The 12,790-nt window shown below is 39.4% G+C and overlaps 1 protein-coding gene across 2 annotated transcripts in view; it reads left to right on the plus strand.

Annotated features, from left to right (window-relative positions):
- Window positions 1–6,937: 6,937 nt before the first annotated feature.
- CD55 (CD55 molecule (Cromer blood group)) overlaps window positions 6,938–12,790 on the plus strand; it is a 28,200-nt gene continuing 22,347 nt past the window's right edge. For both annotated transcript variants that reach the window (XM_068986616.1, XM_068986615.1), the window contains exons 1-5: window positions 6,938–7,037; window positions 7,759–7,941; window positions 9,314–9,505; window positions 10,619–10,718; window positions 11,741–11,826. In XM_068986616.1, coding sequence (XP_068842717.1) covers window positions 6,938–7,037; window positions 7,759–7,941; window positions 9,314–9,505; window positions 10,619–10,718; window positions 11,741–11,826 — 661 coding nt within the window. The remainder of the gene's footprint in view (window positions 7,038–7,758; window positions 7,942–9,313; window positions 9,506–10,618; window positions 10,719–11,740; window positions 11,827–12,790) is intronic.

Genomic DNA, 12,790 nt, shown 5'->3' on the forward strand with positions numbered 1-12,790 from the left:
CTCACTAATAAAAGGTCTTTTAAAACTTTAGTCTCTCTAATGGGGAGTTAGTAGTAACCTACTCCTTTTAATTTTCATTTCCTTGATGAATAATGATGTTGAACTTTTTCCCCCTATCCTTATTTTGGCCATTTGAATATATTTTTTTTTCCATAAAATGTCTTCAAGTAATAGAAGCAAGAGATGGGGAAGTACCTAGATCTGAAAGGATAATGATACCATTCTTTGAATAAAGCAGATTTGAAGTAGAGAGAGAAGTGGCTGAAAGTTAAAAGAAGCTCACTTTCATGTATTTCTCAAATAAATTCAAAATCATCTTATATAGGTCTTTTATCCTGGGAAATTCTTTACTTTCTTTTCTACCTATTGGTGTTCTAATCAGATACAGAGGTCATGGAAGATTTATCTAAATTATGGATTATGAGAGAGAAATGGCTAAAGTTGAAATAATGCTTTCAGTCTTTATCTTAGTATATTTGCTGTGTTTATTAAACAAGTCAATAAATTCTAGGGTCATAAGGAAGATAGACTGGTAAATATAACAACCATTTATTCAATACTTACTCTGTGCATGAAATTGCACTAGGAAATAAAAGACAAAATGATAAATTAGATCTTGTAATTGCCATAAAAAACCTTCTTGCAATTTAGAGTTATCCTTCAGTGAGCCCATATGTGGCAAAATGTACTAAAAAAGAATCAGCAGGTAGAGGCAAAGGGCTTCAAAGCACAAGGATTAATATGTAGGAAGAAGAAGAAGGGATACTACAGAAGTCTTAGGGGAGGAGGTAAAAAAGCATTGCAGTCAATGTTTGTTTGAATCACCTTCTTTATAGCAGACTATTTGGATTTATATGAAAAAGTACAATTTATTCCAGGGAAATGCTCATCTTTAGGTAACTGGCTTTTATTTGACAACTAAAAGCGAAGTAGTAAGAAAATATTTACCCACTAATGAATCCTTCTGAGAAATATCAAGGAACAGTTATCTTTAATTATGTACCAACAAATATAAAGTAACATGTAGTGGACAGAGCACGATTTTAAAGCTACTGAGACCTGGATTCAAATCTTGGTTTTGCCATATGTATCTCTTGATCCAATCATTTTCTCCTTTGAGCATTTGTGTTATGTGAAAATGGATGTAGTAGTCATTTGCTTGTGGCATTGCCATGATGGCTAAGCAGTGAGGTTAGTCCTCAAACTAGGAGTAGCATGTGTGATGGGATCCTTAAGTACACATTTCTTTTTTCTCTCCTCATCCTTGTGCAATTCTAATGAGCTCAGATTGTAATTTTGCTTTTTAATTTGCAAGATCATAAATCAAGGCAAACAAAATGCAGATGGGATTACAGGGGAAGTAGGGAGGGGGACAATGTTAAACAAATCTGAATCTTTGTAAATGACCTAATTTTGCCAATGGTGAAATTCTACTGGGTAGGGAAAGAATAAGGCGAATAGTGGAATGGTCTCAACACTATTAGCATCTCCTTGATACTTCTTTTATAGATTTTTCAGATTCTCTGTCATGATTTTTTTTAAATACATTACACGAAAAGTGGGCATGTCCTGGTATATGAAGTGCTCATTCATGCCTGTTATTGTCATCAATTGTTGGTAATAGTCATTGAGTATTTACTGTGTGCCACACAAAGTACCAAGTGTTTTACATACATTACCTCATTTATTTTTCACAAAAACCCTATGAGGTAGGCAACATTATCACATCTGAGTTACAAATAAGTGATTTGTGTAACAGTGGTTGGTTACCATGCCACATAGAAAGTAAGGGAGCAACAGAGTCAGTATTTGAAATAACACAATATGACTCCCAAACTTCCCACTCAACCTTTGTGCTATGTTGCTTCCCATCACACACTCACACATATACACTAATACACATATACCCACACACACATGAACATACATATGCACACATACATGCACATACTCACACGTTCACATACATTCAGAAGCACAGCCACACACACATTAATACACATACACACATGTATATAGACACAGACTCAAACACACAGATACACACACACACACACACACACACACACACCCCACACACAATTTTCTGGTTCCTGCCACCACCTCCACTTTGGCAAAAATTCATTGTCATCTTACAAAATCAGGGCTTGGCTAGAAACATTTGCTCATGTGAGTCAAGCACCATGCTTCCATTTGGCCTCTGAGCCTTTCCTCACACACAAGGAAGCCAGAGGCAGGGCAGGATGCCACCATGCCAAGTGCAAACATCACATAGTATTAAGTCACTTTTATGGGGTGCTGCTAAACCTGCCCCTAGTGGAAAAAAAAAAGCTAAATTTGATGTAGTATAGATACCTTGATTAGTGAATTCCTGAAGAATAAACTCCCCTTAAAAGAAGCAGGAGTCTGCTCTTCAGTTTTCATTTACTTTTTACGAATACACTTATTCTCTGCAGCACAGCTGCTCTGGTTTGCAACTGTGTGACAAAATATCTCAGAAAAAGTTTTGATTTTCATTGGCCACTTTAAGATTTACGGGATAATTCTAGGCTGAGTTATGAATGCAAATATGAAATAGACTGATTTAGAATTGAGGAACTGAAAGATACTGAAAGGTAGTGGTCCTTTGGTACTGGGTCTGACTTTGTGAGCAGGGGGTTTTGCAGAGGGGGTGATGCTGAGCAATGTAACAGAGGGGTTAAGGTCCTAAGCCCCAGCTCCACCCTTCACTGCCAAGTGATCTGGAGGCACTTAGAAGATCCCCTGGAGAAGGAAATGGCAACCCACTCCATTATTCTTGTCTGGAGAATCCCATGGAGGGAGGAGCCTGGTAGGCTACAGTCCAAGGGGTTGCAAAGAGTTGGACACGACTGAGCTACTTCAGTTACTTACAACCTCTGTAAACACCAACTGCCTCCTTGACAGATAGAGTGATAATATCTGGCTTAAGGTTTTGTGTCTTTAGGCTTCCAGGAAATGGCACTTCTTTTCTTTCCACTGTTCCCTCCTTTCCCTTTATTATTTGTACCGTATTGTGGAGGCAAGGGATTGAAGGGGCAAGGCTCACACCTCAGGCCTCTTTGAGTTTCTGTCTACATTCTCTCCCTTGGTTACCATGCCTTCAGACATATCATCCAAGCTCCAGCTCAACCTTATCTACGTTTTCATCTTATGCTATAGAACTCCATGTGGACACCCTGGCAAGGCATTTTACTTTCAACAAGTGCACCAAATTTATATTTCTTCCCTAAATTACCTCTTGACTTTGAAACAGTTCTTTCAGATAGGACCTCTAGGCTCAAACACCAAAGCGCTGAGTCAGCTTTAACACTTTCCCCTCCCCTTGTTTCCTTATCTATGAGTCACCAAATTGTAAGTTCTTCCATTGAAACATGTTTGGTAAGAACAATCATAAAAACTCAAATGGCTATAATAATCATGTCAAGGGTTTTTTAGAGTAACAAGATTATTTCCTTAACATACATTTATTAATCTAAAATTAAAGACATTCCTGTTCTCCAATTTTAAGTGGCTCGACCATTGCACAGTTAGCTGTAATAAATCGAGTCTTTGTTCAGTCACCCCATTGCAACATCCTACACACAACTGTGAAATTCACTCAACTTCCTGCTTAAAATTCTCAACAGTCCTCCGGTGCTTCTGAGCAGCACTAAATGTGGAAAAGCCTTGCATTTAAGGTTCCCTCAAATCTACTGCCAGTCTATGTTTCAACCTTTTATTTCTCCAATTCAGTTCTACAAGCTCTCCCTAAAAGAAACTCCTTACTCCTTTTGGAGTAAACTGTGCTTTTCCTGACCCCAAATCTCTGCTCATGCCATTCTTACCTATTTTCATATTTTCCCTATTACATTGATATTCATTTGTCATATTTAGTTGAATCACTAGGATGTCAGCCTCCTCTGCCCCAACAGCCATGTTCCTTTCTGTCTTCTCTGAACCCTCATAGCACATTGATTGTGACATGCTCATGGAATTTATCACATAAAACCTCTCTCTTAGGTTACAGATTCTGGAACACAAGTATCACCACTTTCTTAGTCTGCTTCTGTGTACTAAGTGGCCCTCAGTGTATTGAAAACCTTTGACGTAGTCATTGGATGGTGCCTGGGACTGTGGTGGAAGCCGTGTTTTCTAACCTCTGAGAAAATCGTAGAGGTATTTTCTATTTTGTTAAATGTTTTTCAACCTAATTATATAAACAGTGCCTTGGAATTGCAAAACTCTGTAGAGCCTATTTTTGTCCCAAATCTTTCTTGATCAATGGGTACCTGAGTCCCTGAGAATACACAGATGGTTTTTTATGGATCAAGTATGAAGGCTCAGGGCCACTGCTGTCATCAGATGTAGCTGGGTCTCAAATCATCTCCCCAAATTGCCTAATTCAGAGTCCTTCACATAGAAGAAAACTTTGCTGGTTATTTCCAACAAAAAGAATGTAGTGTGGTAGAGTAGGATAGGTTAAGTAGAGGTTTGGGAGTAAGACAAACTGGATTTAGAGTCTGGCCTGGTCACTTACTAGCTGCACAGATTTGGGTAAATTGCTTACCTTCTCAGCTTGCTTCCTCATCTATAAAATGTGGACAGTTATCTCCACTTTAAGAAGTTGTCATAGCAAAATGGTGTATAATGTCTATATTGGAACACAACAAATTGAGGCCAAAATAATCTTCAGTAAATTACAAATTTGAATATTTAATTTTTCTTAATCATGCATAGATTTTTACCATAGAATCTTTCTCTAAGTTGAATAAGTGGATTTTTTTTTCTTTTTTCAACTTTCTGAGGAAATGTTGAAATTTTGGGGGTGCTGTTACTGAAAGTATTACTAGAGTCCACTCAGTTACTTCTCTTAAAAGTTCCTTTAAAAAAAGATGGATTATCAACTAAGTAGTTTGGAAGGTAAATGCTTAGAGCATTTAGTGTGGTTAAGCTCGGTGATAGATTTTTTTTTTCCTACATTTGCAGACTTCAATGTTTTCTTTGAATAAAAAGTTATTATATTCACTTAATAAACAGTTCTAACAAGCCTCATAGTTAAGTCTTCTAGCAACTCTGTAACTGGCCTTGATCTCCAACTATTTTTTATGACGCCACCTTGCCTTTCACACCACTTCTATGAGCTCAAGCAGGAATGTATACTACCTGCTTATGCTGGTGTAGCAAAAGGGAGTGGTAGTTAAAGTCAAGGGGGGCTCTTTGGAAAAATAAATGAAGATCTGGTATAACTTTTAAAACACTCTGAGCCCTTACACACTTTGTGATTTTATGCCGAATATGAAAGTAAAAATGAGGTATTTTGATATCAAGGATGAGGATCACATTAGCTGGTTTTAAAAGCACTCCCCTCCCCTTCTAAACTCTAAGGTGTTTCAATACTGACTGGCTTCAGTGAAAGCCAATAGTTCCTTTCCTGGAATGGTCCTAGCACTGGGGGACACAGAGTTCTGTTCAGTACAGTAAGCATGAGTCAGAGAAAATACTGTTGTTGAAACTGTCGTTTTCCTCCTTATAAAGCTCACACTAACCAATAAAGAGTGATCAGAAAGCATTTAGGAAAGGATAAGAGGCATGGACTCCACAGCTGGTCCGAGGACCAAGGCATATTTTCAAATTGGGGATTTCATTTAATCAGGTAAAGTGTCTGGAGGGATAGGAAACCCAGGCTAGGACTCTGCTAACCAGCTCAGTTAAACTACTGAAGGGAAATATGTTGAGTTATTCCCAGTAAGGATGAATAACTGGCCCTTTTATCAATGTCCTTTGGTGTTTTTGACCAGCACTGTCATAGCTGTGTGGTTCTCAACTCCGGCTGCAAAGTAAAATTACGCGGAGCGGTTTAAACAATCTTGATGTCCTCCCAGTTCCATCTCCAGGGATTCTAATATAACTTCAGGTGTAGCTTGAACATTAGGATTTTAAAAACATCCCCATGTCATTTTAAGGTGTGGCCACCCTGGCAAACCCCTGGCATACACTTAAGGTTTTTCTAACAGTTTCCTCTTAAAATCCACCCTCTTACTATTTAGCTTTCTAGCGCTCCGTTTTTGTTTTTAAAACTTTCTCCCAGCCGACACATGCCTACAGCACAGGACGGTGACTTTCTACTTGCAGTTACACTACAGCAGTCCCTAAGTAGAATCCAAGAGGTGTCCTTGGTTTATAAGGAATACCCCTGGCGATGAAAGCGATTCTCATGCAGCCATGCTAAGAACACTGTTCACTCCCTGCTGTTTCTCAACCTGCTTTCTCTGATGGTTTCTCGTTTGCTGTTTTCAGATTACACAGTGTTCAAGGAGACAGCACGCGGTGGTTCTTCCCTCTCATCTTGCTGCCACTTGACAGACATCCAGGTTGAAGACGCCAGGTCCCTGTCCTGTTTCTCAGCTCCCGGGGAAAACTCCAAGCCCGCCGCACCTACCGCTCAGCTTTGCAGCACTCAAAGGCGCTTCATTTCCACTTAAACTAATCCATTCCGGGGGGGAGGAACGCCTACGCCGCTTAACCATTCCTCTCTCCTCCTTTCCCCCCATTATTTTATTTACGTAAGAAAGCAGATATTTACATTTCCACTCGGCGGTTCATAGCAGGCCCCACCCTAGCAAAGAGAAAGCAAGGGTCCCAGCGTCCGGCGCCGACAAGCTGCTTTCCCTGCCCGGGCCCCTCTTTTTCCTCTTTTTTCGGATCCCAAGGGCCCGTGAAGAGGCTCCCGCCCTTACCCCGCCCAGCACCTGGTGTGAGAAAAGCCCTCGCCCACTCGTCTCTTTCTCAGTCCTTTGGTGAGTCAGAGCCCCGGCCCCGCCCAGGGCGCTAATCTAACTGTTATTGCTTCAGAGCGCTGCCCCGACTTCAGCTCGGGTTTCCAGCCGGCTGTGTCTTCACCGCGGAGGCCCACGCCCGGTGTCCGTCCCCGTGCGCCATGAGCCCCGCGCGCCCGCGCGCCCGCGCGGTGCTGAGCCTCCTGGGCGGGCTGGGCCCGCAGCTGCTGCTGCTACTCCTGCGTCCTCCGGCTGCGTCGGGTGAGTGGGGGTCCGGGGCCGAAGCCCACCCCTGGGGCTCAACCTCCGGGCAGGGTGGAAAGGGCGGAGGTCGTCGGCACGACAGCCGAGGAGTCCGCGGAATGCGGAGGGTGAGCCATGTGGGCATCCCTAATCGTTCGCGGAATCCTCCACCTGTAAGGGTCAGCCCTCCTACTGGCACGATCCCTGGGAACGGAAAGAGGCTCTTCGCTGCTCACCTGCCACTAGGAGGTTTACTATGCTGGACCCCAGCTGGCAGGGTTCTAGGGGAGAGGGGGCAAACATCGAGAAGCCACAAAGACAGGCAGAGGTCGAAGAGAGTGGATCCTTAGCGTCCCTTAAGGTTGGGAAGCCAGATCGTTGACCACCACAGGGTCCAGTCGTGCACAGACTTGGCACTGCAAGTTTGCGCGTCGTCTCCTCCAGGTGTAACGTTCCAAGGGGGCGTCTGTCTGTACTGTGTGCCTCGAAACAGTGTCTCTGTGAAAGTCTAAAGCTCTCTCTGTATGTATATGATAACGAGGGGCAGGAATTTCTTTTAGTTTTGAGTTAATTGACACACAGGAAGCCTGGCAAGTTCTTGATGTGTCAGCTCAGCGCTGGATGGAAATATTATGTAGGCATCAAAAGCTTTTGCTGCCTCCCTTATTTGTCTTGGGAAAAGAATGTTGCTATGAATTGAAAAGTGGTATTTCCTTCAGTTTTGTTTATTCCTTCCTAGGTGACTGCAGCCTTCCCCCAGATGTGCCTAATGCCCAAGCAACTTTGGGAAGACTTACAAGTTTTCCTGAACAAAGCACAGTAACCTACAAATGTAACAAAGGCTTTGTAAAAGTTCCTGGCAAGGCAGACTCAGTCGTCTGTCAGAATAATAAATGGTCAGAGCTTGCAGAATTTTGTAATCGTAAGTTCTTCATTTCATTTTAGAAAAGTTATGGAATGGAATGTTTCTTAAGTTTAATTTTATCCCTCTTTGGAATGACTGGTAATTGATAGTTTTCTAGCTTTATTAATCACCTGGGCATACCTGTTGGCAATTCACAATCTAGCTAATTGATGGTGTTACTTCCTGGAATAGGTCCTGCTCTTCATTAACAGGTTTTTTTTTTTTTTTTTCCTAACACTGTAACTCTTGAACTGATTAATAGTGAAAATAAACAAGAGATACTGTTTAGGGAGTAAATTATCTATAACTATGTTTGGTAGTTACCTTGAGACACATAACAGAGTCTTCTGTAGGACTTGCCCAGTACAACTCTGTGGTGATATTTTTAAAAATTCTCAATTTCCATTTCAAAATCTATCTTTGTAGTCATTGCCCTAGTTTAGCCTTGACATGTACAAGTAAAGATAAAAATTTAATTCCTGCATTTGAACAACTTGGAGCATAGAAACTGCTACACGTATTTTTTGAAATCAGGTGTGAAATCAGGTGTGAAATCAGCTTGAACTTTTTGTTTTTATTTATCCATGATCCCAAGGCAGGAGGTTGAAGTACATGTCTTTGCACATGTATCCTGCTTTAGTGTTTCCAACTATTCTGCATAGAGTACTTCGTCTAATTCTTCAAAGAACTCCCTGAGGTTAGTTAAGGACTTATCCACACTTTACAGTTGAGAAAGCAGCTCCCAGTTAAACAATTTCCTTGGGATCAGGAGCTCCATATGCAGAAGAGCCAGTGAGTCTGTTGATCATAGATCTAATGTCCCTTACACTATATGATGCCACTATAAATTCCCATTTGTCTGGATGTTTCCAGTTTTTAAATACTTCATGTGCTCCATTGGCTCATCTGATCCTTGTCTCCATAGGTTGTCCTGAGGATTAAATGAGTTTACATGTGTAAAACATTTGCAAGTACTCAATACATGTTAGCTATCATTGTTAACTATTATTGTCGTCCAGGACACTAGCCCAGGGATCTGGAAATGCTGGTTCTTATCTATCCCTATGATACATAGGACAGGGTAAGGGAATTGGCATTAATTGAGTCAATGCCAGAATTATGCCAGGCAACTTAAATAAGTTACATTTTCTAAATTGTGGACATAGTGACTTTGGTGTACCAAATCTACTTCACAGGGCTCTAGTAATTAGGGAATTAAAATTTATATGTGAATATGCTGATACACTATCAATGCCATAGTGACATTAATATGAATACTAAATGTACAAAAAAATACAGAGAAAGAGTGATCTAAGGACCAGATAATTAGACATAGATTATAACATCAAGTGATACTCATTTTTTGTTGTTGTTTTGTTAATACTTTTAGGTAGCTGTGATGTTCCAACCAGGCTACTTTTTGCATCTCTCAAAAAGTCTTATAGCCAACAGAATTATTTCCCAGAAGGTTCCACTGTGGAATATGAGTGCCGTCCAGGCTACCTACGGGACCCTTCTCTCTCAGGAAACATAACTTGTCTTCAGAATTTTATATGGTCCAAACCTGATAGATTTTGTAAAAGTGAGTATAGTTTTAAAGAGTAATCTTAATCATGTGGTGTTTGGGGAAAATAATGTTTTTTCCTTCACTCATAGTGGAAGTCTATGTGTACCTATTATTATTTAGAATGTTTCTTAAATGAACCATTAGAATCAATTTGTTTTAAATTAGGCAAACTAAATACTTGTGAGCTAGAAATATTACTTTGCTCACTCATTTCACATTTAAGGTTTCATTTCATTTCAGTTCAGTCGCTCAGTCGTGTCTGACCCTTTGCAACCCCGTGAACTGCAGCACCCCAGGCCTTCCTGTCCACCACCAACTCCCGGAGTCCACCCAAACCCATGTCCATTGAGTCGGTGGTGCCATCCAACCATCTTATCCTCTGTCATCCCCTTCTCCTCCTGCCCTCAATCTTTCCCAGCATCAGGGTCTTTTCAAATGAGTCAGCTCTTCGCATCAGGTGGCCAAAGTATTGGAGTTTCCAACATCAGTCCTTCCATTGAACACCCAAGACTAATCTCCTTTACAATGGATTGGTTGGATCTTCTTGCAGTCCAAGGGACTCTCAAGAATCGTCTCCAACACCACAGTTCAAAAGCATCAATTCTTTGGTGCTCAGCTTTCTTTATAGTCCAACTCTCACATCCATACATGACCACTGGAAGAGCCTTTAACCTAAGATTAAACTTAGTTTAAGGTTACCTAGAAATGCAGTATTGGTAAAGCACTCTCCTGCCAATGCAGGAGACTTAAAAGACATGAGTTCGATCCCTGGGTCTGGAAGATCCCCTGGAGAAGGAAATGGCCCACTCCAGTATTCTTACCTGGAGAATCCCATAGACTGAGGAGCCTGGCAGGCTACAGTCCACAGGGTTGCATGGAGTTGGATGTGACTGAAGTGACTTAACACAGTGAAAAATGACTTAAGTGTATATTTTAAAGAAAGTGAAAGTCGCTCAGTTATGTTTGACTCTTTGTGACCCCATGGACTAATACCTTGCTTTCTTGAAACTGATAAAATGAAGGTGCAATTTAAATAGTTGGATAAGTAATAGCAATGGTTCAGATGGTGAATTTGCATAGATGTGCCTGATAATTTAACAAAAAAAATCAATTTGTATTCTTTCGTAGAAAAATCATGTCCTAAGCCAAGAGAAATAGAAAATGGTCATGTCAAAATAACAACTGACATACTACTTGGTGCGACCATCTATTTTTCATGTAACACAGGGTAAGTTTGAGCATGTGAAACACTATATTTAACAACTGGAAAAACAAATTAGAATTTAAGATGGAAACTTTTAGATTTGTGATAAGCAATAAAACCACCCTCTGCTCAGTGATGAACTCATTGCAGTTAAAATTAGTAAAATGGTGCAAGAAAGGAATATTTCTTATAATACCACCAAAATTCTCTCAATTGCTAGATTTCATTATAAAGTTTTAACTGTGACTTGTAGAGGAAAAAAAACTTGTGATAAGTTGATGATCCTTAGAGAAATTAAATCTTTTCAGTGTTGAAACCAGTCTTTATCTAAATAATGAGTTTGCATTTGTTTGTTTTCTTTGTATGTAAACAATCTGTTATAAAATATCAAGGGTTAAAAACAGTCATTCCTAGTGTATAAATTCTGACCTAAGATCTTTTGTAAGTTCTCTATGTGTGGGAAAGGAGTATTATCATTGAGGATTATCAGTGTTTCAAGTGCTGCTAAAAGCTTTATATTCATTTTCTCATTTAATATCTGTAAATTGAACTATGATATTTTATTCTGTGTGTGTGTCCCTGTTATTTATAAAGCTACCAGTATCATTTGTCTCCTGTACTAAACACAGATGTTTGGATCATTAATAACAAATCTGGGGATACTTTGAACCCTTTAAATATAAGTACATTCTATTATTCTATGGAATCTGTATTGATCTTTTAGAACTCAGAAAAGATTTAAGCATCTGTATTCTTTAAAAATGTTTTTAAATATTTTAATATTTTCTAACATATGCCTTACCCAAATAAAAAAAAAATTTGCTTATCTTACACTTTTTTAATCTTTGATGTCACCCTTTTAGATATATTTTTTTTCTTTTCCTTTAAACTACCAAATGAGCTTTTATCACCTATTGTCTTGTCTCTATCTACTGGTGTAACAAATATTGTAAGGTCCTATTCTGAAGGATTTAAGGGAAGTCAAATACATGTGAATGGAACTTAAGGTTTTGTTTTTTTTTTTTTTTCTTCCCTCATTATTTTAGGTACAAATTAGTTGGTGCAGCTTCTAGTTTCTGTGCTGCTATGGGAAATACTGTTGGGTGGACTGATGGATTTCCAGAATGCCAAAGTAAGACTGAAAAAAATCTAAGCACTCTGCTGTAGGACTGAATAATCAATGATAAATTGCTTTTTGCTCTTTAGGATTACCCTCAGTATATGTTTGTAGTACCCTCACCTTCCAATGTGTGAATGATTTGCCTTGTTTATATAACTCTATTAGTAATGAGTCTTAATTTATTAACCATGAGGATAAAGGATTAAAAATTAGCTAAGGTTTATATTGTGTTTGGTCATTTATTATCCTATCATTCCTTCTAACAGTCAAATAAAATAGATTTGGGATTTTTTTCCCTCCTTCATAATTTTTAATTTTATGGTAGTTAAAATACTGTTCATTAAAAGGTCTGTACAACTTGACCCTATATGCCAAAATAAGTGGCCAAAGTAGGCACTTAACCCAGACCTCTTGATTTCAAGCCCATCATTCTTCTAAGACCTAGTGTTAATTTACACTAGATTCCTTTAAGGATTGTTAACTGAGCTAATTACGTTGAAATGTTTTAAACCGTGATATGCTTTTATCTTTAGAGAAATAAGCATACATCGTAATGAAGAAATACCTGCACTTGAAAATTCTGTCTTCTCAAGAGGGAAGAGGGCACAAAGGCTAATTTCCTAAAAGGGTATATCAAGTTAAATATATGTGCATTAGAGACATATGTCTCCTGAAAACAGAGGAGTAGATATGTGCAGTGTTTTAAAAACTAGGCTTTATTTCTCTCATCCTCATTGAAATTATTCCTCATTTCAAGTTTTGGTGTTATTAAGAGCAGGAAACTTGAGTAGATGTGGTGTAATTTAACAAGCATCGTGCTCTCTGGTAGGGAACGTGTGGGGTCAGCTGATAAGAAGACAAATGAAATGAAGCCTTGCCAACCAGGAGTTTGCTCTTGCCACACCCACCTTGGCCCCTACCTCCTATATCTACTATTTCTTCCCTTTTTTCATTATTGTTTCCAAATATCCATCCT

The sequence above is a fragment of the Capricornis sumatraensis genome, chromosome 14 (assembly GCF_032405125.1).
Source record: "Capricornis sumatraensis isolate serow.1 chromosome 14, serow.2, whole genome shotgun sequence".
Lineage (NCBI taxonomy): Eukaryota > Metazoa > Chordata > Mammalia > Artiodactyla > Bovidae > Capricornis > Capricornis sumatraensis.